This window comes from Phyllostomus hastatus, unplaced genomic scaffold, assembly GCF_019186645.2.
Source record: "Phyllostomus hastatus isolate PE091 unplaced genomic scaffold, TTU_PhHast_1.1 phas_scaffold_11, whole genome shotgun sequence".
Taxonomy (NCBI): Eukaryota; Metazoa; Chordata; class Mammalia; order Chiroptera; family Phyllostomidae; genus Phyllostomus; species Phyllostomus hastatus.
Window position 1 is genome coordinate 5,048,753 of NW_025334005.1, and position 25,264 is coordinate 5,074,016.

General features: G+C 43.8%; 1 protein-coding gene across 2 annotated transcripts in view; it reads right to left on the reverse strand.

Annotated features, from left to right (window-relative positions):
• Positions 1–23,030, reverse strand: part of LOC123829601 (solute carrier family 22 member 9-like) — a 55,878-nt gene extending 32,848 nt beyond the window's left edge. Inside the window, exons 1-10 of one of the 2 annotated variants that reach the window (XM_045855468.1) lie at positions 22,310–23,028; positions 21,500–21,603; positions 17,344–17,498; positions 17,073–17,241; positions 16,205–16,328; positions 9,816–9,931; positions 8,923–9,137; positions 7,458–7,566; positions 6,604–6,807; positions 5,411–5,720 (exon numbers count right to left, since the gene is read on the reverse strand). In XM_045855468.1, the coding sequence (XP_045711424.1) occupies positions 5,660–5,720; positions 6,604–6,807; positions 7,458–7,566; positions 8,923–9,137; positions 9,816–9,931; positions 16,205–16,328; positions 17,073–17,241; positions 17,344–17,498; positions 21,500–21,603; positions 22,310–22,711 (1,659 nt within the window). In that variant the 5' untranslated portion in view covers positions 22,712–23,028 and the 3' untranslated portion in view covers positions 5,411–5,659. Of the gene's footprint in view, positions 1–5,410; positions 5,721–6,603; positions 6,808–7,457; positions 7,567–8,922; positions 9,138–9,815; positions 9,932–16,204; positions 16,329–17,072; positions 17,242–17,343; positions 17,499–21,499; positions 21,604–22,309 lie in introns of those variants that run through there. The other variant, XM_045855469.1, reaches the window with a different exon arrangement.
• Positions 23,031–25,264: the final 2,234 nt, after the last annotated feature.

Here is a 25,264-nt window from a genome sequence, read left to right on the forward strand (position 1 = left end):
CATCCAGATTGGAAATAGACTCATAATAATTTGTAGGCAGGATCTTTGGGGCTATCACACTCAAGTTGTACACATACTCAGGTTGTGGTGACTGATACTGCTGGATGTGTGGTGAGAACAGGTGTGTTATGTATGTGTCATTCTTCTGGTTATTGTAAGGGATGTTCCCAGTGGGGAGCAGTCATAATTTGAAGCATATGAGTAAGGTGAGTGCATACCAAGAGCCATCTCTCTTCCCAGAATTGTTGTGCAGTTCCTTTGGAATCACAGAGGGTCCACAATAGGGGGAAGCAGATCACTACATTGATCAAGGAGATAATGGAAGAAGAGAGGCTTAATAAAAACATCATGTTATAATAGCTTCCTGTGATCAAGAGAAAATTCCAGCGATACCTGATAGTGCACTGTGGACTCCTGAGACTCAGGGAGGCATCACCCCTTGCAATCGTGGCTGTGGACGTTCATAAAGTCACAGAGTCCATCATGCAGACAGAAGGTGGTGATGACAATGCTAATGCCTGTTACAGGATAGTTTCTCATTGCCTGATGGGTTCTGGTGAGGTGTGAGTCTCTGTGTCCTGCCCCTCCCAGAACCGAGCTGTATGATATAAAATACTTTCACTGCAGACCAGAATTGGCTCTTCATCAAGGGGACTCCCGTGATTCGAGTTGCAGTCCTCTGGACGCTTTTATGCCATCCTTTGTGGTCTGTGCAACAGAACGTGGAAGAGTTTCTACCCTGGCTACTCCTCATTTCGCTGGCCATGTAAGTAAAAATGGCTTGTTTTATCTGTACTATCTGAATTAGCCCAGGCCCTGATCTTTTGATGTGATCTTGACAGACTAAGGATGAGCTTCTGGGGCTATGATTCTAAAACAGATCATGGAGGAAATATAGCCAGCAAAAACAGATATTAGGAATAGCTAGAAAACCCCAAGAAAATCATCACTGATTTTGTCTATGCCACCTAGGCCTTCCTTTATTATCTCTTGCTTCTCCTGATATCTCTGTAAATTTTCCTCCCCTCTACCTGGTCATCCAAATAAAATGCCTGGAGGTTTCCCTTAACTCTTTATTCACTCACTCAAAATTCAAACCATCCCAGATTTGATCAGTTCTACCTACTAAATCTATTTCTATCATTACAATGAGACCAGGATGACAATTGTAGCATTACCTGACTTCATACAGTTTTAGCCCAAAGTGAAGAAACAATAATCACGCTCTCTTGGTGTGCAGTAAAGGCTCAACTCAGTGGCTTGGGATGTCCAAATCCCGCAAGGCCCAAAGAACAGGTTGGCCTATTCCCCACCCCTGAGAGGTGACCTACAAGCCTTTGGAATATCCAGTCAGATAAGGGCCTTGGGCCATGACAGATGGTTTAGCTAAGAATCTGATATATAATGAATACCTGTTTTTGTTGATCTGAGGCCATGGGCCATTCTACATCAGTCTGGCTTCTTGGGAGACTAGAACTGAGCAGTTAGAGTCAATCACAGGTTGTCTGTGCTTAAAAGACAGACACCTGATCAAAACCCTGATAGCTAGCCTCAGATGAGCTTCTGTAGTTGGAGATTCTTCATGCATCTTATCTTTTATCCACACGCACTGCTGGTAGAAATAAGCAGTCTGTATAACCGCTGCTGGGAGAGGACACTGGAAGTTTTGTACATGGTTTCTCCTAGACTCTATCCGATGCACCTTTTTCCTTTTCTAAATTGTAATGCTTTTTGTGTTTATTGGGGTGACATTGGTCAACAAAATTATGTTTCAGGTGTACAGCTCTATAGTACGTCATCTGCATATTGTATTGTGTGTTCACCACCCCAAGTCGAATTTCCTTCCGTCACTATTTATCCCTCCTTTGCCCTCTTCTACCTCCCCCACCCCCTTCCCTTGTGTGGTTTTTTTTGCATTGTAATAACCATACCTATGAGTATAACAACTTTTCCCAAATCTATGACTCCTTCTAATGAACTCAAATGTGTTCTTGAGGAACCCCCATACTTTTGATAAGCTTCAATAAAGGTAAATGAACAAATTAGTATCTGTTTTGCATCTGGTATTTGGAGATTTAAAAAAAAACAACCTTGGCCATTAATGTTCATGCAGTTGGTTTATTAGGGCACACTCTCAGCACCACAGCCCGTAGGCATGTGAGGGAGCACGGCTGCCAGGAGCTGAGCGCTGAAACATGACAGTTGCACCAGAGTCCCCAGGCAATCTGCAGGGAGATGTGGGCATGGAAGAGCCTGACCGTTACTGGGTGCACGCAGTCCTTCAGGGTTGTAACATTGAAGGGTGTACCCCCTTTGACCAAGGAATTCCAAGGAACAGTATTATGCACTGCCGTACCCTTGTGGTGGCTCATCTACCTTGATCATAAAGATGATGCATTTTATTTATCATTGCGATGGGTTATTTGGATCAGTACCTGGGCGGGGGCGAGGCGGGGGAGGGTTTAAAGTAAATACTTGTATACAAAAGGTTTTATAGGAAGGGCACTGAGACTCAACACTTGTAAGTATGTAAGAGAGTCAGGATTGGGAAGAAGAAGAAGTGTGACCATGATGTGGTCTTCGTTGGTTTAAAAACTATGTTCCTAAATTCTTCTAACATCTTTTCTTCTAGAGCTGGAACCTAATTTTCCTGCTTTTGCTGTTTGCTGCAGTTAGAGCTTCACTTGTATGGAAGAGATGAACCAATTTCTCTCTTAAAAATGGAACGATAACCCTGACCGATGTGGCTCAGCTGGCTGGAGCTTCGTCCCATACACCAAAAGATCGCAGGTTTGATGCTTGGTCAGGGTACACGTCTGAGTTGTAGGTTCGGTCTCCGGAAGGCGTGCAGACAAGAGGCACCTGATCGATGTCTCTCTCTCACATCAATGTTTGTCTCCCTCTTTTTCCCTCCCTTCCCCTCTCTCTAAAAATAAATAAAAGCACCCTTTTAAAATATGGAAGAGTTTACACTATGTCTGAGAAGCTAGTGCACATATGGAAGGGACGAGTGGCAGCTCTGTGGACAGGACCCCGTATCAGAGCAGTTTTCAGCTCCGCTGGAACACGCTGTCAGCAATGGTCTACAGCACCTGAGCCAGTGCTGAGCCTCTGCCCTTTGGTTAACAGCCACTCATGGGCTATGGAGAAAATAGATTCTGGGGGACTCTGGGCTCAGCAAATACCATCTTCATTTTCTGAAAAGAAGGATAACGCTTCCTTGAAGTGATAAAACACCCAAGCAAACAAAAACCCATCTTTACTAAATGTCATGAGTGGCCCAAATGGATTAGGTTGCTGATTTTCACACGCTTCCTCTTCTCAGGCTCCCCATGCCACCACAGGCCACGAAGCTGAAGGGGGACTCACGTTTAGCAACTCTTGGTGCTGTTTATAATACCTTGGAGAAGAAGAAAGGGCCAACCGCTGCTTAGAGACGCCTATTCTCTTTCAGCAGGGATTTTCACACCATGGCGTGTGAGTGCCTGTGGTCCTATGAGGAACCAAGTGTGTTTTATATACTACCCTTGCTCAGGAACCTTTGACTAGAGGCCATGGCTATTATTTCAAAAAAATTAAGAGAAGTATGATTTATATAACATCCTTGTCAAAAATTTTCTATGGCCACGTAGCTCAGAAGTGTACAGTGGACGGGGCCTCTGTAAGGGGCGATGTGTGGCCACGGCCGTGAAGAAATGCTGATACACGATGAAGATCTAGAATGTGCCCTCATTTCTAGCATCTCCTCACTTCATTCCAAATGTCTTTATTAGTTCCCTCCCTTTTTGCCATTTATAAAAATGCTTTAAAGAAACATTATAAAATACAGAGTAAAGGAAACATATTTAGTGATAATTCTGCTGCAAAGCCATGACAATTTGGAAATGTTAATGATGCTTTTGACGCACACTTCTGCTGTTCTGTGTCCAACTGAAAAGAAACTGGCCCCATCCTCCTACCAAAACTGTCTATTCTTGTGCCTACTATACTGTCCCATCAAAAATTTTCCACCGAAAAAATGGAAATACAATGTAATTTGAAATACACCTCACGTTATGCCCCACACCACAGAGCATGCGCTGGGCCACAGCTGCTGGTTGTAGCCTTGAAGGCCCATGAGGATCTGCAAGACTTCCTCCCATGAACCATCAGATGTTGTGGACTGGCCACTGGCCTTGAGGGCGATGCACAGTAGATGCCATGTGGCCCCTGGCATGGTGGGGTATCAGACATTTCATTAGGAGGGAGGCTGAACAAACCAATGACGTTCATCATAGATAATGGCATTCACTCTGGATAATCCCCTGGCATTTCCTTCGTCTCTTTCCCACACCTTGCAGGTTGTCATTTCTGTGCTTCTTTATCTCCTGGAAGGCATTTTTCAGGTGAAAAGTAAAAGAAAGCGGTAAGACTGACTTTGCTTCAGATACTAATGCCCCCGGGAGAACTAGCGGGTGTGTGAATGATTGCTTGTATCTAATAAGAGCTTGTAGGGACAACTGGAGTGTCCAGGAAGCCCGGGGATGGAGGCGTGCTTACAGGTTCTGGGGGAGCAAGAACCCAGTCCTGACCCCCAGCAGCACCCCCGGAAGCAGAAGAGCCCTACCAGGGTGGCTGCAAACGGAGCTGAGCTGTCAGGTGAGGAGCCCCAGGTTCCAGTGCCTCACTGTGATGGAAATGGCAGAGCTGCTGCACCTTAGTGGGCGCTGGCCCAGCAGGAAGCTGGGGATCTCTTCCAATGGGTAACTGAGAAGCGGTGAAGCCCTTGTTACCACCTCATCCGTCACCTTGCCACTCTACCTACCCATGGAATCTAGATAGCTCTTGTATGGGAGACTTCTGGAAATAACTTGCCAAAAGAACTGATTTGCAATTTTCCACTCAGCTGCAGGGAATAAGGATTCTAAAATAAAATTTCACTGCCCATAGAAAATGAAAATGTGATGCCGCACCTGCACGTGTGGATTTAAATCTGCTACATCTCTTCTGATGCCTTTTTTTCCCATCATTTTTCTCTTTGTATCCAAGGTAACTAGTATATGCTGAATTAGTAAATGATTGTTAAAGGTTTTTACAATGATCCCTGTATGTGTTTTAAGCAGCTCTCCATTATGTGTTATTTTATAATTCTACTATCAATTAACAAATTTCTACTTACAAATCTTTGGGCTTTTGGAAAATAAAAGTTGGCATCTTATTTTAGTTTGTATGTCTTCCAGTTCCAGTGGTTTGGTAGAGTTTACTATAATTTTATTAGTCATTGGATTTGTTCTTTGGAAAATCACATGCTCTTGTCAGTTGACCATCTAATTTGAATTATGTAATATTGTTTTACTAAATATTTGTTAGAATTCTACATATTGATGTATGACCACTTTGAAAACTGTTAATTAATTTGTCTTTTACACTGTTTTTGATATTTTACTTATTTATTTTTAGAGAGGGGAAGGGAGGAGAAAGAGAGGGAGAGAAACATCCCTGTGTGGTTGCCTCTCACACGCCCCCTACATGCCTATTTAGTACTACAATTGTACATGGGAACCACTTTTTCATTATAGCTTTTTATTTACTTCTTTCCCAAAAGTTACCTATATCGAAGGATGATCCCATTCCCCTCCCCTCTGTCTGGCCCTCTGATTAGCAGTCCGTTGCTGGGCCCTTAAAACCGGGTCACTTTCACGTAGGTGTCTTCCTGTTTTCCTTTTCGTGAGCCTTTTCTCCTGGAACAAATACAATGACACAGCAAACAAACACAACAATAAAAAAAAAAAACACAGAAAAAGCATGTATGTTCTACATTCTGTAGAGAAGCTAATTCTTGACCCGCTGGCTTTGATGGAAGCCGTGACCACTGCCCTGAGGATCTGAGTGACCTCTATGAAGGAAACCCCAAGCTCCCAGGGCAGGACTGGGAAGGCAGCTCTGGCAGTCTCCACTCTCCACTCTCGTCGGACACCAGGGCATGGCCCAAAGGGACTCAGAAAAGGCTAGGAAAGCATGCCACAAGTTCACCAGAAATCCTTTCCAAGTCCTGGTCCTCTCGGCTACCAGTATTTACCACTCTTTGTCCTCTTTTCTCAACACTTCCACCGCAGTGAGCACCATGTGGTCTGAAGGTGAAGGGCAGCACTCCTTCCCCAGACACACGGCCACCTGTGGGAGGGGCTCTGGCCCTGCCCTGGCCTTTCTCCAATTCCTCAGGGGCCGGGGCACCCACAGACCTCCTGGAACCAGCAGTCCCAGGGAGCTCACAACACTCACTGGGCCGAGGGCAGCCAGGACCTGAGGATGAGGCGCTGGTGTTCAGAGCTGTGCATGTTCATGAAACACCTTCCCAGGGGGTGTGTCACACGAGGGCACCGTCACCACTAAACCTACTGGTGCAGGCTGGGCAGGGCTGGTGTGTGTGGCCTAGGAACCTTGGCAGAGTCTGAAGTCACTACGGGCGGGATCACACTGCAGCCCAACCAAAGGCACTGACCACGTGGAAACGGTCTAGGTCTGCACCCGCCCAGAGGCCGGTGGTCTCATTTCTGTTTTGCCCCCCTCCTCACAGACCTAGAGCACACAGCTCCCCCAAGGGACAGCCAGGGGGCTACTCACTCCTTTTCCACATCCTGGATGGAGTCAAGCAGAGGCTGATTCTTGGTTTCAGGAAGGAGGAAGACAATAAGGCTAGGGATGAAGCTGGCGACTGCATAGAGGATCCAGGGCAGGTGGGGAGAATACACGGTCAGGATCATCAGGAGGGGAGCCAGGGCTGCCCCCATATTACCGACAATCCCTATGATTCCTGAAGCTGTTGCCCTGGAGTGCAGATGACAGTACAAAAATAATCTGGTTAAAATCCACACGTGTGATGTGTAATTTATTATCTTGCTTTGATGATGGGAGACAGCACAGCAGTGTTTAGACACATAAAGGTTGACAGTATGCTACCACATTTCACATATGCTGTCTTCTTTGCTTACAATTTCTTTCAGCACACAAGTGCATCAAGACATTCTCATTATTTAAAAAATATTCTGACTCGTAGCATCCACCCTTCAGTGGCTCAGGAGAGTGTGTGAGATGACACATGAAAAGGACTTAACCCAGGGCCTGGTGAAAGTCAGCTGTGAGTGAACTTGGCCCACAAATTGTTCTTGTTATAATCGCTTGTGTTTTTTAAAAAAAGATTTTATTTATTTATTTTTAGAGAGGGTAGGGAGGGAGATAGAGAGAGAGAAACATCAATGTGCGGTTGCTGGGGGCCGTGGCCTGCAACCCAGGCATGTACCCTGACTGGGAATCGAACCTGCGACACTTTGGTTCAGAACCCGTGGCTCAATCCACTGAGCTACACCAGCCAGAGCGTATAATCACTTGTTTTGATAACTAATCAGTTTTAGTTTACTTCCAGCATAAAAGTTCATTAGCTGGGAAATGTCTCTTTTCACCCTCACAGAGCTTCCTACCTGATGATGGTGGGGATCAGCTCATTTCCGTGGACAAAAGAACCCATGAGAGACGCCGAAGAGAATCCTACTCCCACAGTGGACACAACCAGGCGCAGGGTCTGCATTTCTGGAGAGGAAGACCAGTGAGACTCAGGACATCTGAGCTGTTGGAATCACTACCCCCCAAATCAGGAATGAGAAAGATACTTTCGAAGACGTTTGCATGGGTTAAATACTCCACAGAGGAACTGCACAGAGGCAGAGAATGCGCAGGGACGAATGGCTGGGAAATGTGACTTATCTACAGCTAAGAGCCTGAACAGAGAATTTGTAAAATCTAAGTGATTGCATCGTCTCTCCCTACATAACAGAAACTTGCCAAAAACAAAGAGGGGAACAGGAGACCAGCAAGAGTTTGCTTTCACTTTTTCTGTCCAGCCTCTCCTCTGCCTCTCATGTGTAACGTAGGCCTGTCACATGAGCAATGGCTGAGGGATGTAAGGCTCATTAATGTCCTCGAAGAGTTTAACACTTGGGTGCACACACAGTGCGGGCATGGCATGTCCACGGCACCAGAACGGAGAGTAATAAAAGAAAGGGACTCGAGTCAATGGATGAGCTGTAGAGTAGCTTGATCTAGAATATTTGAAGAGGCAAGAATAAGGACCTGTATTAGGGAACAGAATTAGTTAGACTTTGGAAACCTCTGAAAGGAAATTTTAGAGTCCGTTTTCCGCCCCATTAAAAAGATAGCTCATGAGAGCATTACGACGCTGGGGGTGGGGGGACTCTGTGGTGCGGCAGCAAACTTCACTGTTGACGTTCAAGACGCGCAAAGCCCACTCACCTGGGAGTCAGTGACGCATGATGACCACCTGGGTCCCCTATTCATTATGTAGGGTTACTTAATTTAGTGAAACTGATTCTCAGAGACGCTTTAACCGCTTCACTCCCTGTTCTTGTTGGACACTCCTGCTTGAAGACAAGAGATTTTTCTTCCCTTGAAGTCAAAAAGGACTTCCAGGATAGAAGGTGTAGTGACCTAATGCATGTGGGTATATAGCAATCAGGGAGGGAATTGGACCCAATAAAAAGGAGCCCAGACAGAGGAAGTGAGAGTAGTGTGTTGTCCCATGAGACACAATTACATGATGGACACAACACTGTTGTTTACAACAGTGTGATGGGCCAGAGAGCAAGTGCTCATTCACTCGCTTAGAGAAACGGTCAGGAGTAAATGGCACCGGTTACCAGGGGCTTCTCAGATACGATGACGATGACCTTGTATCTGAACCGACTTTTACTGGCCTTGGACTCTTCCCCAGCCACTTAACGGCAGAATCTGCTCTAAATCATCACGTTGGTTTGGGGAATCGTTAGAAAGAACCACATTCTCCCTTTCCGTCTGACCTCAGAGAGGTGTGAGCACATTCCCTGAGCAAAAGGGCCAAGACGTTTCCTTCACCCCGTGCTCCTCTCTCACCTCGAGGCACAAACGTGACGGCCAGAATGGAGCTCCCCAGCAGGAGCAGGAAAAGCACCTGGCTTACTCGCCGGCCCAGGCGATTCAGCGCCAGAAAGGCAACGTAGTTGGCTGGGAGGGAGACTGCGCCGAAGAGAACCTGGAACAGGAAAACATGGTTCCCCAGGTGCTGGAGGTGGAGACCCAGGCCGTAGAAGGGAATGCAGACTGCAAACCTGCGGGGAACGAAAGAAAGACAGGTGTCATCAGGTTTGGAGCCCATGTCATGCGAACGGTGCTCATAAATATTATCAGCCAGGCAGCCAGTCGTAGGCGACAAAGAATAAAGACCTCGTCAGCTTTGTTGGCTATGTCGTTGCACAGTGATGATTTTAAAACTGTCATAAAGTACTGTATGGTGATGGAGGTCCTAATTGTTATTGAGTTTTTCTGGAGGTGGTGAGTGTTATTCTTGAGGATATATAGTGGGGCCTTCCAGGATTTTAGAGTTTTTTCCTATACTGTCATCTGGGGGACGGCTACATATGTACATGTGTAAATATTTATAGAGCTGTATTATTTGTACACTTTACTGTTTGTAGTTTTACCTCAGTTAAAACAGAACAAGTGAAGAAACTTAAAATCAAAGTCTGTACCATGACTGAGGTTCTCAGCCTCAGCTTCCAGTGGCGGTGAGCCAGGTGGGGCGATGTGATCGATGACACTCCTCACTGGACAGTGAATTCGGTCGGTCTTTTCCTAGCCTTTTGATTCTCTCTAAACATAGCAATTATCTTCGTGGCTTCTTCATGTTTTATCTCAAACGTGTTCCTATAGCACATTATGGCCTTCGAGATAAACAGACTCACGTGTCCGCTATTTTTAACATTCCTCATGCGCGCCGTGAAGCCTACCTCACGCAGCATAGGAGAAACATCCTTTTACGCAAGTTGGGCGTGCGGAACAAGTCCAACACAAGCGGTTTGGTCTTGGCCGCCTCCAGCTCGTCCTGCATGGTGGCTCTCAAAGCCTGCAACAACAACGACAGCAACAAGCTATGCGGTTGTCACAATGTAGTAGGCACTGCGAGGTCCCAAACACAGGACAAGATGGACCACTTCCCTCTCTGTCTCCTGTTTATTACAGCCAGCGAAGATGTGTTGACAGATACAAAAGGGGCATGAAAGGTGAACTGGAGTGTTAAAGAAGCCTCAAGGAGCTTCTGTAGCAACACACACATAGTAAACATGAGATTCAAGAGGACTGCAAGACATCGGAAAGCGTCTGTGTGTCAGATCTTCCGATCAGGAAGGGAAGCAGATGCAGAGTTACTTGGATTATGGTCCAAAGCTCCGTTTATGCCAGCAGGCATGAAAGACCTGAGAACTGAGCTTGAGTCTCAGCTGGCTGTCCTTTGCAGAAAACCCCTTTATCTCAGAAAAAAAGAGAACATTTCCTAAGAGTGTTTGTTTCACCCAGTCACTTTGAGGGAAAGCCTGGCATATTGTGCCCCCAGGAATGACAGGCCTAGAAGTAAATCTGAGGATGAGATCTGGGGAGACCTTGGTGCAGAATGATTTGTCCCTAGAGCTCGTCACGACCTGAGTGAGTCGACGATACCATGACAGGCTGGATAGGTACATTCAGGAATGTAATTAAATATTTCTAAACCTCAATTTCCTTGTCATTAAAAAGACTAGTAGAAGAATCAGGAGTAAGAGAAGGTGGAGAAAAATAATAGCACCTTTCTCTCGAGGATTTCCGAGGCCACACATGAGGTCGCGCATGTGAATATGGAATTAGATCCAGCACGCCTGAGATACAGATTTACTTATTTATTATTCAAATAATATTGACTTAATTCTCATCGACAAATGAGACAATACTGGGAAGTCCACTGGAAAACTCCACGAGGAAGGGGATTTAGAGGCGTGAAAGGCCACCCTCACAGAGGACCTGCATGATCAAGAATGTCCTTTTAATCCCTGGCTGGCATAGCTCAGTGGATTGAGCGCAGGCTGTGAACCAAAGTGTCGCAGGTTTGATTCCCAGTCAGGGTACATGCGTGGGTTGCAGGCCATGACCCCCAGCAACCGCACATTGATGTCTCTCTCTCTCTCTCTCTCTCTCTCTCTCTCTCCCTCCCTCCCTCCCTCCCTCCCTCCCTCCCTTCCCTCTCTATATAAATAAATAAAAATCTTAAAAAAAAAAAAAGAATGTCCTTTCATGGGGTCAACCAGCCTGAGTAGCAAAACACTGGGTTCATGCTTTTGGAAGAGTGGAGTCATGAAGGCTTTTCCTTCCAGCATCTGACACCACAAACCCACAACTGTGGGCTCTTGCTTGTCATGGGTGGGGCTGGAAAAATGGGTTCCAAGAATATCCTTTTTTTTTGGTCCACACTGTTCACACCTATATTTCAAGTTTGGAAATGCATATTTGCAACCAGCATCACAAAAATATTCATGAAGAAGGCACAGTCTGAAAATTATGGAAACATCCCTCCTCCCAATACGTTTCTAAATTTAAAAGACTGACTGCCATCTTGTTACCTCTGTGTAGCAAGAGTTCATTTTTAAAACAGAGAAAATGCAGTCTGTAGGTGTGAATGGTTTGAATGACAGTCTTTTTTTTTTTAATTTCTTAGTCTGTTGGGATCTTTAAGCATGCAAAACCTCAGGGGGCAGGGCCCACAAAGGAACTGGAGTTGGCTAATGGCGCCCAGGTAAGCAGAGCTGGGGGTGCCCCTAGGTCACCTGCAGCAGGAACAGGAGCTCTGGACTCGTCAGTCCTGCTGCCACGGTTTGCACGCCCACCACGCCCACGGCCACGTCGCCTCCCCTGCCACCATATCCAGTCTCATACAACCCACCAAGACTGAATCAGGAAGGAATAGAAATCCTAAACAACCAATCACTAATATGGAGATTGAAAAAGTAATTTTAAAAATCCCAGAAATAAATGTCTAATACTAGACGGTGAATTTCACAGGTGAATTTCACCAACCATTTAAAGAAAAATTAACACCAATTCTTCTCACACTCTTCCAAAAAAACAGAACAGAGAACACTTCCAAACTCATTTTATGAGGACAGCATAACCCTTATACCAAAGTCAGACAGAGGCTATAAGAAAAGAACATAGATGGAAAAGGGCATTAATAAGATCTAGCAAACCAAGTTCAACAGCATTTTAAAAGGAACACACACCAGTGGGATTTATTCCTGGGGTGCAAGGATGGTTCAACACAGACAAATCAATAAATATGATACATGGCATTAACACGATGAAGGCTAAAAATCACACAGTCATCTCAATAGGTGCAGAACAATCATTTGACAAAATTCAACACACCTCCATGATAAAAACTCTCAGCCAATTAGGTATTGAAGAGATTTACCTCAAATGTCACATATGAAAAGCCCACAGCTAACATTATACTCAATGGTGAGAACCTGAAAGCTTTTCCTCTAACATCTGGAACTACACAAGGACACCACTTCAACTCAGCGTAGGACTGGAAGTCCTAGCCAAAGTGAGTAGATAAGAAAAAGAAAAAAAAGGGACTTCCGGCAAGATGGAGGCATAGGTGGACGCACCGTACCTCCACGCACAACCAAGATTAGAACAACAATTTAGAGGCAGAATAACACCCAGAACTGACAGAAAATTTATCTGAATGGAAGTCGGACAGCCAAGAAGTTGAAATAGACCCATTTATCCAGACCGGTAGGAGGGGCAGAGACAAGCAGCTGGGCGAGGGGTCGTGGCGCGGAGAACAGGGAGAACTGGGTGCATAAGGCAGCCAGGAGCGTGTAAGGCATCTGGGGTGCACAAGATCGCAGCGGTGGACCCTGAGTGCTCAAGCGGCAGCTGGGAGACCCAGTGAGGTGGCGATTGTGGAGCAGGGCAGAGCGCACAACCAAGGATCCCAGGGAAGGGACTGAGGTCCCACAGAGAACGGAGCTACCGCCATTGTTCCCCCTCGACCACCCCTCACATACAACATCACATTCTAGCGACTGGGGTGCCCAACCCTGGTGAACACCTAAGGCTCCGCCCCTCACCATAACAGGATTGACCAGACCAAAAAAAGAAAAAGAGAGAGAGAGAGACAGATGGCTCAAACAGAAGCACAAATCAGTGCCCCAGAACTCATCCTTTTGAGTGACCAAGAGATAGCTAACCTATCAGATGCACAGTTCAAAGCACTGGTGATCAGGAAGCTCACAGAATTGGTTGATTTTGGTCTCAAATTAGATGAAAAAAATGCAGGTTACCATAAAAGAAATGAAGGAAAATGCACAAGGAACCAACAATGATGGAAAAGAAACGGGGACTCAAAACAATAGAGTGGAGCAGAAGGAAGAAAGAAACAACCAAACAGGAAAGAATGAAGAAATAAGAATTCAAAAAAAAACCAAGGAGAAGCTTAGGAACCTCCAGGACATCTTTAAATATTCCAACATCTGAATTATAGGGGTACCAGAAGGAGAAGAGGAAGAGCAACAGATTGAAAATGTATTTGAACAAATAATAAAGGAGAACTTCCTCATTCTGGCAAAGGGAATAGACTTCCAGGAAGTCCAGGAAGCTCAGAGAGTCCCAAAGAAGTTGGGCCCAAGACGAAACACACCAAGGCACATCATAATTACATTAGCCAAGGTAAAAATGAAGGAGAGAATCCTAGAAGCAGCAAGAGACAAGGAGACAGTTACCTACAAAAGAGTTCCCATCAGACTGTCAGCTGATTTCTCAAAAGAGACCTTACAGGCAAGAAGGGGCTGGAAAGAAGTATTCCAAGTCATGAAAGACAAGGACCTATATCCCAGATTACTCTATCCAGCAAAGCTTTAATTTAGAATGGAAGGGCAGATAAAGTGCTTCTCAGATAAGGTCAAGTTAAAGGAGTTCATCATCACCAAGCCCTTATTTTATGAAATGTTAAAAGGACTTATCTAAGAAAAGAAGATTTTTAAAAAACATGTATAGTAAAAGGACAGCAAACTCACAATTATTAACAATCACACCTAAACCAAAACCAAAAGAAACTAAGCAAACAACTAGAACAGGAACAGAACCACAGAAATGGAGATCACATGGAGGGTTAGCAACAGGGGGGTGGGAGGAGGAGAGAGGGGGAAAAGGTACAGAGAATAAGTAGCATTGATTGTAGGTAGGAAATAGACAGGGGGAAGGTAAGAATAGTATGAGAAATTGAGAAGCTGAAAAACTTATAAGTATGACACATGGACATGAACTAAATGGGGGGAAGTGGATGGGAGAGGGTGTGCAGGGTGGAGGGGAGTGAAGGGGGAAATAGGACAACTGTAATAGCATAATCAATAAAATATATTTTAAAAAAAGAAAAAGAAAAAAATCAGGAAGAAAGAAGTAAAATTACCATCGTTTGCAGACAACATAGTCTTATACACAGATAACCCTAAAGACACTTCCAAAAATTGTTATAACTAACAAATAAATTTAATAAAGTCACAGGATACAAAATCAACATATAAAAATTTGTTGCATTTGTATACACCAGCAACAAACTCTCTGAAAAATGAAATTAAGAAAATAATTTCCTTTATAATAACATCAAAAATAATAACCTATTTAGGAATAAATTTAACCAAAGAGGTGAAAAACTTGTAGACTGAAACTATAAACACTGAAGAAAGAAATTAAAGCAAACATAAAAAAATAGAAAGACATCCCACATTCATAAATTGAAAGACTTAATATTGTTAAAATGTTCATATGATCCAAAGTGACCTCCAAATGCAATACAATCCTTATCAAACTCTCAAGGGCATTCTATACAGATATAGAAAAAAACAATCCTAAGATTCTAGGGGAAACACAGAACAGCCCTAACAGTCAGAGCATCTTTTCAGCAAAAAAAGGCTGGAGGCATCTGATTTCAAAATATATTACAAAGTTATAGTAACCAAGAACATGGTTCTGGCATAAAAACAAACATAGAGACCAATGGAACAGAATAGAGAGTCCAGCAATAAACCCATGCAAATACAGTTAATTTATCTTCAACAATGGTGCCAAGAATTCACAACAGAGACAGAACAGTGTTGTCAATAAATGGTGTTGGGAAAACTGGATATTCACAGGCAAAAGAATGAAATTGGAAACTTATCTTACACTGTACACAAAAGTCAACTCAAAATGAGTTATAAAGACTAAAATGTGAGACCTGCGACTATAAAATTCCCAGATAAAACACAGGAGGAAACTTCCTGACGTTGGTCTCGGCCGCGGTTTCTCGGATGCGACAGCAAGAGCTCAGGCAACAAGCAAAGATCGACAAGTGGGACGACATCGAACTAAAAAGCTTCTGCACTGCTGGGAAATGGAAGGAGACAGCTCCCATGGAATAGGGGACAATATCTACAAACCATACGTGTGACAGAGAGTTAATACCAAAATGGGTAGGGAACTCCTGTAACTCAAGAGCAAAAAGCCAAATCACCCAGTTAAAAAATGGGCATACGAAGAACAGAGCAGACATTTCTCCAAAACCTCTGTGTGAACAGCCAACAGGTGCACGATAAAGTCTTCATCGTCAGCAATTGTTAGGGAAACACAAACCAAAACCACAATGAGTTACCACTTCACACCGGTCAGGATGGCCGTTAGTGAAAAAGAAGAAAAAGGGGAGTGTTGCCGAGGGTGCAGAGGACGGGGCGCCCTGTGCACTGTTGGCAGGAATGTGAAATGGCATAGCCACTGTGGAGACAGTGCAGAGGTTCCTCAAAAAATTAAAATTAGAACTATCATATGATCCCATAATCTCTCATCTGGGTATATATCCAAAAGAATTGTAAACAGGATCTTGAAGAGATATTCACACACACACATTCACGGTAGAACTATTCACAAAAGCCAAAGCGTGGAAACAACCTAAATTCCCATCAATGGATTTTTTTTTAATGTGGTACATACATACAATAGGATACTATTCATTAATAATAATCAAAATTCTGTCATTTGCTGCAACATAGATAAATCTTGAGGACATTTTGCTAAGTGAAATCTACACAGTCTATACAATTATAAATACTAGGTGGTGTCTGCCTCTATTGAGTAAAATGTCCACACCCAATTTTTTCAGCAACAGTGCAGTCTCCCTCAGTGTTAACTCAGACAATGTTGACAGCCACTGGGAACCGGGGGAGTTAGGAGGAGTGACCAGCACTCCACCCCTCATTCATCTGATGGACACCATCCAGTGTAGAGATTAGGTCATGTCCTCCCTGTACCCCACACACAGTTCCATCCTCCTCACCTCCATGGTGAGGGCGTCTCCGACATCCTTTCTTCCATTCATGTAGGCGACTTTCCGAAGCTCCTTTAAGCCCTCCTCGGGTTTGTTGATGATGATCAGCCACCGAGCAGACTCCACCAGCCATCTGGTCAAAGAAGAAGACAGAGGTGCTGCAAAGTCTCCTTTGGCCATTTTCATATACCCTTTGTCCTGAGGCGCCTCCCCCTACCCCTCTCATACCTACCTCCTGTTCTGTTACCCCAGAAAATATGAACTTAAGTTCTCCTGCACCATAACTAGGAAACTGTGAGGATAACCTCTCCACATACTACACCTTCACAGCTGGGAATACAGAGTAGGAGTTTTACTGGCCAACCTCGCATTCAAGAGAATATTGCCACTTTTAGCAAATAAAAACAGTGTGCCTAGGTAGCTTTGAATTCAGTTAGACTGTAAACATGAGTTATCTTTTAATGTAACTGCATTCCAAGCAATATTTTGGACATATCCAAAGAAGCATGTGTTATCTCTTTGGGATTTTACTTTAATTAGACACCCTTTCTTTTATTGGGTTAGTAAATAAAAATACAGACCTCTCAGATAAATAGAAATTTTATATACACAATGAATAACTTTTAGAGTAACTGTGCACCATACAATATTTGGAATGTTTTACACAAGAACTGTGTTTATCTGAAATCCAACTTAAACTGAGTGCCCTAGATGTTATCTGGCAGCCCTACTATTCGCTTCTTGAATGGTACATAAGACTCATGTTAGCGGAGCATGCGATCAAGTGTTGACTAGGCACCTAACAGAATTCTGTGTCCTTGTTCTGGGCACCTGCATCCCAGGATCCTCAGCACAAAGAAAGAAAGACAGCTGATACCTTGAGAGAACAAACAAGACCAGTACTGGTACAGAATACACCAGCTGAAGGACGTGCCAGTCTCGAATGACAAAAGCCAGGCCTCCCAGAATCATCTGTCCCATGCAAGCAGTGCAGATCGCCATCGTCATTCCCAGGGCTTGGAATCGGGGCACTAGCCATTCCATAACTGAAAGAAAACACAAACGGGACGGTGACTTCAAACAAAGTTGGAATTTCACAGTCAACATGAAGACTCGGAAAATGCCAAAGATCTGAAGTTTTTACTTACTAAGCACCGAATTGTTGGTCATGATGCCCATGACAGAAAACCCAGCCAAGAAGCGCAGGAAGCAGTACAGGAGGAATGTGGGGGTGAAGGCGGCGCAGTTCCCGACGACGGCGAGTGCAAGAAAGCACCACATTAAAATTAACCTCCTCCCGAACCTGAGGAACAGGAACAGGTTAGACATGGGAATACTAACAAGCTGCTGTAGAAAGTATCCAAAAGAAGTCATACTTTGAAATTTTGGCAATGTTTTCATAAGCGAAACTTGGTACTTGAAACCATAGAGAATCAAAAGTAGATTTCAGAAGCAGGCCTCCTGTTTGTAAATAGATATTACGTATAACAAAGTTTCTCCAGTGTGTTACCAGAACTTTAAGATCAACTGAAACCATATAAGGCAGCCTGCAATAATATAGTAGTCCCTTTTACCCATGGTTTTGTTTTCCGTGGTTTCCATCCTCCAGTCAACCACAATTCAAAAATATTACATGGTTACATAGCAATCTTGAGAGAGAAGAACAGCGCTGGAGGAATCACACTACCTGATATCAAACTATACTACAAGGCTATAGTAATGAAAACAGCATGGTACTGGCAGAAAAACAGACATATAGGTCAATGGAACAGAATAGAGAGCACAGAAGTAAACCACGCCTCTATGGTCAATTAATATTTGACAAAGGAGGCAAGAACTTACAATGGAAAAATGAGCCCAATGGAACAGGGCTCCCAGTACTATGTTGAATAAGAGTGGTGAAAGCAGACATCCCTGTCTTGTTCCTAATCTTAAGAAAGATGCTTCTAGTTTGTGGGCATTGAGTATGATGTTGGCTGTGCGTTTGTCATACAGGCCTTTATGATGTCAAGGTATGTTCCCTCTACTCCCACTTTGCTGAGAGTTTTTAACATAAGTGGGTGCTAGATTTTATCACTTTTTTGCATCTATTGATATGATCTAATGTTTTTTATCCTTCATTTTGTTTATGTGGTGTATCACATTAATTGATTTGAGCGTATTGTACCAACCTTGCATCCCCGGATTAAATCCCACTTGATCATTCTGAATGATGTTTTTAATGTTTTGTTTGAAAATATTTTGCATCTAGGTTCATCAGGGATATTGGCCTATAATTTTCTTTCTCTGTAGTGTCTTTATCTGGTTTTGGAGTTAGGATAAGGCTGGCCTCATAAAATGGGTTTGAGAGTCTTCCCTCCTCTTGAATTTTTTGGAATAGTTTGACAGGTATAAGTGTTTGTTCTTCATATGTTGGTAAAATTCACCCATAAAGCCATCAGTCCAGGAGTTTCATTTGTTGGGAGTTTTTTGATTACTGCTTCAATTTCATTAGTTGTAATCTGTATATTCAAATTTTCTGATTCTTCCTGATTCAGTTTCAGAAGACTTTATGTTTCTAGGAATTTATCCATTTTATCCAAATTGTCCAATTTGTTGGCATATATAGTTATTCATAACATTTTCTTACAATCCTTTGTATTTCTGTGATGTTAGTTGTTACTGTTCCTCTTTCATTTCTGACTTTATTTATTTGGGTCCTTTTTCTTTTTTTCTGGTTAAAGGTTTGTCCATCTTGTTTGTCTTTTCAAAGAACCAGCTCTTGGCTTCACTGAACTTTTATATTGTTTTTTAGTCTCTATATCATTTATTTCCTCTCTAATCTTTATTATTTCCTTCATTCTACTTCACTCTACTTCATTCTACTCTACTTGAGCTTTGTTCGTTGTTCTTTTTCTAGTTCCTTTAGGTGTAAGGGCTAGATTGTTTATTTGAGATTTTTCTTGCTTCTTTCTTAAAAATTACATTTATTGGGGTGACATGGGTTAAAATTTCCCTCTTAGGAGTGTTTTTGCTGTGTCCCATAGATTTGGGGTTGTTGTGTGTTCTGTTTCATTTGTCTCCAGATAATTTGATTTCTTCCTTGATCACATTATTGATCCATTCAGTGTTTAGTAACATTCTTTAGCCTTCATGTTTCTGTGTGTTTTTCAGTTTTTCTTCTTGTAATTGATTTCTAATTTCATGTCATTGTGATCCGAGAAGAATCCTGATATGATTTCAATCTTGAATTTAGTAAGACTTGTTTTGTGTCCTAACATGTGGTCTATCCTAGAGAATGTTCCATGTGCCCTTGAGAAGAATGTATATTCTGATGCTTTGGGATGAGATGCTCTGAAAATATCAATTAAGTCCATCTGGTCTAGTGTGTCCTTTAAGGCCACTGTTTCCTTGATGATTTTTTGCCTGGAAGACCTATCCATTGATGTGGGGTGTTAAAATCCCCTACCATGACTGTATTACTGTCAATCCCTCCCTTTATGTCCATCAAGATTTGCTTTACATATTTAGGTGCTCCTATGTTGGGTGCATGGATGTTTCCTAGGATTATATCCTCTTGTTGGATCGTTCCCTTTGTCATTATGTAGTGTCTTTCTTTGTCTCTTGTTATGGCTTTTGATTTGAGGTCTATGTTGTCTGATAGAAGTATTGCTACACCAGTTTTTCTTTCATTTCCGTTTGCATGAAATATCTTTTTCCATTCCTTTACTTTCAGCCTGTGTTTACCTTCTATTCTGAGATGCTCTCTTGTAGATAGTATACCTGTGGGTCTTGTTTTTTTATCCATTTTTATCCTATGTCTTTTTTATTACAGCATTTAATCCATTTACATTTAAAGTAATTATTGATAGGTACTTATTTATTGCCATTTTGTTCTGTTTGTTGTTGTTGTTGTTCTTTAAAGATTTTATTTCTTTTTTAGAGAGAGGAGAAGGGAAGGAGAAAGAGAAACATCAGTTTCTCTCGCATGCCCACAACAGGGGACCTGGCCAGACATGTGCCCTGACCAGGAATTGAACCAGTGACCTTTCAGTTTGCAAGCCAGCACTCAACCCACTGATCTACATCAGCCAGGGCTGCCATTTTATACTTTATACCTATGTTTCTTTCTCTCTTTTTTCCCTTCTTCTTCAAGAAGACCCTTTAACATTTCTTGAAATACTGGTTTGGTGGTGAACTCCTTTAGTTGTTTTGTTTGGGAAGTTCTTTATTTCACCTTCAATTTTAAATGATAGCCTTGCTGGATAGAGTAGTCTTGGTTGTAGATCCTTCCTTTTCATAACTTTGAATCTTTCATGCCAATGTCTTCTGGCCTGAAGTATTTCTGTTGAGAAATCAGCTGACAGCCTTATGGGAGCTCCCTTGTAGTTAACTAATTGCTTTTCTCATGCTGCTCTTAATTTAAGATTATCTCTTTATCTTTAACCTTTCCCATTTTCATTGTAATTTGTCTTCATGTGAGTCCCTTTGGGGACTCTGATCACTTAGTTACATTTACCATCATACATTCAGAATTCATAGTTTTCAGATGAAATAACAGAAGACAATATGCTAGTGGATGGTGAGAAGCACTTTGATTCTCCATATCTTTCAGAGGAGACATGATTGGGTGGTGGCAATGGTTAGCTATCTAATTCAGAAGTAGCACTGTTAGGCACAGGATACTGCAATTCTAACCCCACAAATGGTGAAAGAAGTTGTAATTAGATTAATTAGCTTCTGTGGTTGAAAACCCTACCTTTAAAAGCTGTGTTGTTGTTTTTTTCAAAAACAAAAATCAAGGTTACTAGAACAATGGTGGACTTTTTATCCACAACCAAGATAAAAATTGCTATATGTACAACACGGGTTTAATAGGAATGTCTACTCATCACACTTGAGAAACAATGATATGGTGTCTATGCTCTGGAAATCCAGACCCAGGGGGGTCTGAACATGGCCTGTAACGTTGTTTTCCATATTTGTGTCTTCAAACAGGCTGAACCTCATGCTGTGATACATGTTCTTCTCTGTTCCCATGGGTAACTACTCTTCCTCATCTTTTAAACCACATGTTGTGGCATCACCTCTCTAACCCCTGTCCTGAAGTGTCACCATGTCCAGAGGAGGTGTTGTTTCTGTGTCCTGCGTGAGTACCCACAGCAGGCAAAACAGCACTCATGACACTGACTGTAATTCTTCATTTGGGTTCCTACATAACCCAGATCAGTGTAATTCATCATCAATGTTTCTTAATGGAAGAATGATTCATGAGTTCATGAAAATACCCCAGAGTAAAGACAGCCGTGATCCAGAGACACTCACCTGTCTGTTAGATGGCCCAAAATGATGCCTCCCACCACCGCTCCAATCATGAATGAGAATTTGGTCACTGAGCTCAGTGATGCAGAGTCACACACCAGGTTCCACTGGAAGGGAAGGAAAGCATCACAGCTCAGCTGCATAGCAGCTCACAGCCCCTCAGCACAGACCAGACTGAAACAACCTAAATGAGGTCCATGTTTCTTTATACCAGGAAGCTTCCTCCTCTCCTGCTGCTGCTGCTGCTGCTGCTGCTGCTGCTGCTGCTTGTTCTTCTTCTTTTTTGCATTAGCTGACCTTTATTACTCAAATCTCAGCTGAAACCCAACTTCCTCTGGGAAGCTTCCTCTAAACATATTGGCTATATGAATGCTGTGTTTTATTTCATACTTAGTGGTTCTCAATCTTAGCTACAGAGGGCAATCACTTGAGAAGCTGTAACATTTACTGATGCCAAAATTTCATCACAGATCCTCTCACATGGCTGCTCTGGGATACAGTCTGGGCTTGGGCAAGTGCATCACCTTCAGGTAAGGCTGAGCATTACTGACATTGCATAACAGGCTAAACACAATACATAAATTAATGGCTTCCCCTTTAGCCCTCCGAAAAATAAAAGCTATCTAATACCGAGGCCATGTCTATTTGTTAGTTCACTAAACTCAAATACGTAGGAGTCTGGCATTTAATGAAGTAGTTAATAATTGCTGAAGCAATAAAGAATGAGCACCTACACGATGACTGAGGTTCATCCCTTGCATTACCCCTCCACTCCCACACTGCGAACTCACAGCAGGTAAAGAGGCCTCTTACCTGCATCACGATGGTGGAGGAGAAGGCGCTCCGGTCGTACACCCAGCCATCCACACAGGGCTCCGTGGCCAGCTCGCTCGTGTTGGACAAGGTCCCATTCAGGTGAAGGAGCTGCCACTGGGGGTGGAGGAAGCGACGACACTTCTCTGGCCTCAGGTCTGAGTCCAGTGGGATGGAGACTCTGAGGAGGGCGTCTTGCCCGAGGGTCCCAGTGCCATTAGCAGAGACCGTGTCGTTGTCGAGGATGTGGACCCAGCAGCGGTGACCCGGGACGACCGCGGTGAAGTTCTCCAGTAGAAAATGAGGGTACACCAAGATGCCGGAGATGCAAAGGAAAAGCGTCTGAAGGATCTGGAATCGGCCCAGGCCTCCGATTTCCTCCAGGAGTTCGTGAAAGGCCATGGAGGATGAGCGGGCGAGCCCCAGGGACTGCAGTCAGACAAGTGCAAAGGGAAAACCGGCCTCCTTTCTCCACGTCACATGAAGTGTGTCAGTCCTGACCACGCTCCCTCCTCGACAGGCCCCGCCTCCTTCCCCAACAGCGGGGGGCCTTGGAAACTGTTTCTCCGAGTTACTTGAGGATCCAGCAGGCAGCCGGTTCCTTGAAAGTTGGAGAAAACGGTTTAGCTGGCGTGTCACCGGCAGAGGCCATGAACCCTGTTTAAAGGTCCCCTTGGTGAAACCTGGTGTCATCGGCGGTGCCCCAAAGCAGCGCTGGACTCTGACCCTCGCGCCTGTGGGTCAACGAAGCCTGTCAGTGCTGGGCAGACCTTGTCCCGTGTCATCGATGAGGCTCCAAACGAGAAGTGTTTGATTTTTTTTTTTTTCTGCGAAGAATACTGACAGTGAGTGCTGTGCTTGGATTTCGATTAAAAGAGTTCGTGAAAACCATCCTGAGCCCAATGAAAGCAAGCGAAATGTGGTGCCATCCTTCCCTCTGGGTCAAGGCCATTCTGCTTCAAATCAAATCCACGCGTGAATCCACTTGGAAAATGAGTTTCTCCGCGTGGGGGCGGAGTGGGCAGGGAGGGAGGGTAGAGGACTGAGGCTCTGGTCCGCTCCCTCTGAGGTTTGTTTTTACAAGCCTATGACTCGTTCCGATGACCCTTGCACGGGCGTTTTTTTGTTCCAGGGCTCCAGCAGTGTGTGAGACAAGGTCTTTTTTAAGGGTCTTCTACAGCAGGGAGGCAGGGAGAGGTGAGTACACAGGTGCGCTCTGAGATTACAAAACGTGGTGGATGCACACGGGCTCTGGAGGAATTAAAGGGAAAATATGGGAGGAACGTCACCTTTGTCAGCACTAAATCTTCCACCAAAAATTCTTTTTTTTTTTTTGAAGCCTTATTGATGTAATCCACTCTTTAAAATGTACAGCCCTGGGGATGTGAGTCATTCAGACTTGAGTCAAACACCAGCCCTGGCTGGTGTTGCTCAGTGGATTGAGCTCGGGCTGAGAACCAAAGGGTCACTGGTTCGATTCCCAGTCAGGGCACATGCCTGGATTGTGGGCCAGGTCCCCAGTGGGGTCCACATGAGAGGCAACCACACGCTGATGTTTCTCTCCTTTTTCTCCCTCCATTCTCCTCTCTAAAAGGAAATAAATAAAATCTTTAAAAAAAAATAAATTAAGTCTTAAAAAAAAACACATTGCTATTGACATTCAGTCCCAATCATCTCCATTCTAATCTCCGGCAGCCAATGATACACTTTTCTGCCTGTGTGCACTTATCTGTCCTTAAAAGAAACAAGTCTCCTTAGGACCTTTCCAATGACTTGGATTTGGCCTTTGGCCTTCCTTCTGGAAAGTGCTCAGCGAATCCTCTGTCACACTTTCTCGTTCTATTCGCTCTTTGCATTTCCATTGGGAAGGTTTCTACTCACCCATCTTCTGGCATATTGATTCTCAGCCATGTCTACAGGCGTGCCTGTCTGTTACAGAGGTTCTGATTCCTAGCATTTCCATGTGGTTCCTTCTTCGAGTTTCCACTTCTCTGCTTATGTCACTTTCTGTTCTAGCATATTGTCCACCTTTCCCAGTAAGGCCCTTTTCATATTGATCACAGCTGCTTTAAATTCCTGGTCTGACCATCCCAGACTCCCGGACAAGTCTGAGTCTGCCCCTCACATGTGCTTTGTCTCTGGCGCACTGGGTAATAGATTGAGGTACCTGGGTCTTTAGTGTGCGGTGTAATGTTTATCTAGTTAGAGGACAGGCAGGGTGGAATGTGTTCTGCATCTATCTGTGTGTGTCAGAGGATTCAATTTCCTCTCGTGTATTTTCTACTGCTCCTCTGTTCTCTTGGGTCTTCTTCTATGAAATCTCTGGAAACTCTTTGCATGGGACCTGTGTCTTGCTGCTCTCTCTCCCTTGTAATTTACTATTACTGTCCCAGAGCCCTGTTGATGTGCTAGTTGGGTCCTGGGGAGGGAAAACCTTCTATAATATGATAAATAATTTTTTTTCTTTGTGGTAGGCCAGAGTCCCTGCACTGTGATCTTTAGATGAGGTTTATTTTCTCTCTCTCTCTCTCTCTCTCTCTCTCTCTCTTTTATGTGAGACATAAAAGCCAGAGGAGACTCCCTTTCTCCGTGTCCAAGAAGACTTCAGGAATGTATTTCTCTCGAGGTCTGGCCTTCCTTACAGAGAACAGAGCCAAGAACAGATATCCTAGCTCTGGATCTATTTCAAAATCATTAGCTTTGCGTCTCTGCCTGTTGAAGGAAGAATGCGTTTTTCTTTGATCTCCACAGAGAGAACCTGGTGGGGCTCCACAAATGTGTGGGAGCTTCACTCCCCCGGAGCTTTTAAATCACAAACGAGACACCACTGAGTCGCTGGGAATTCTTCAGTTACAGTCAGAGTGATCCTACCCGTACTGGCTCCAGCAGCGAGCTCCTGCTCCCAGTAAACGAGGCAGTGGATGCCCTGGACCTCGAGTCTTTGGTGGACCTAAG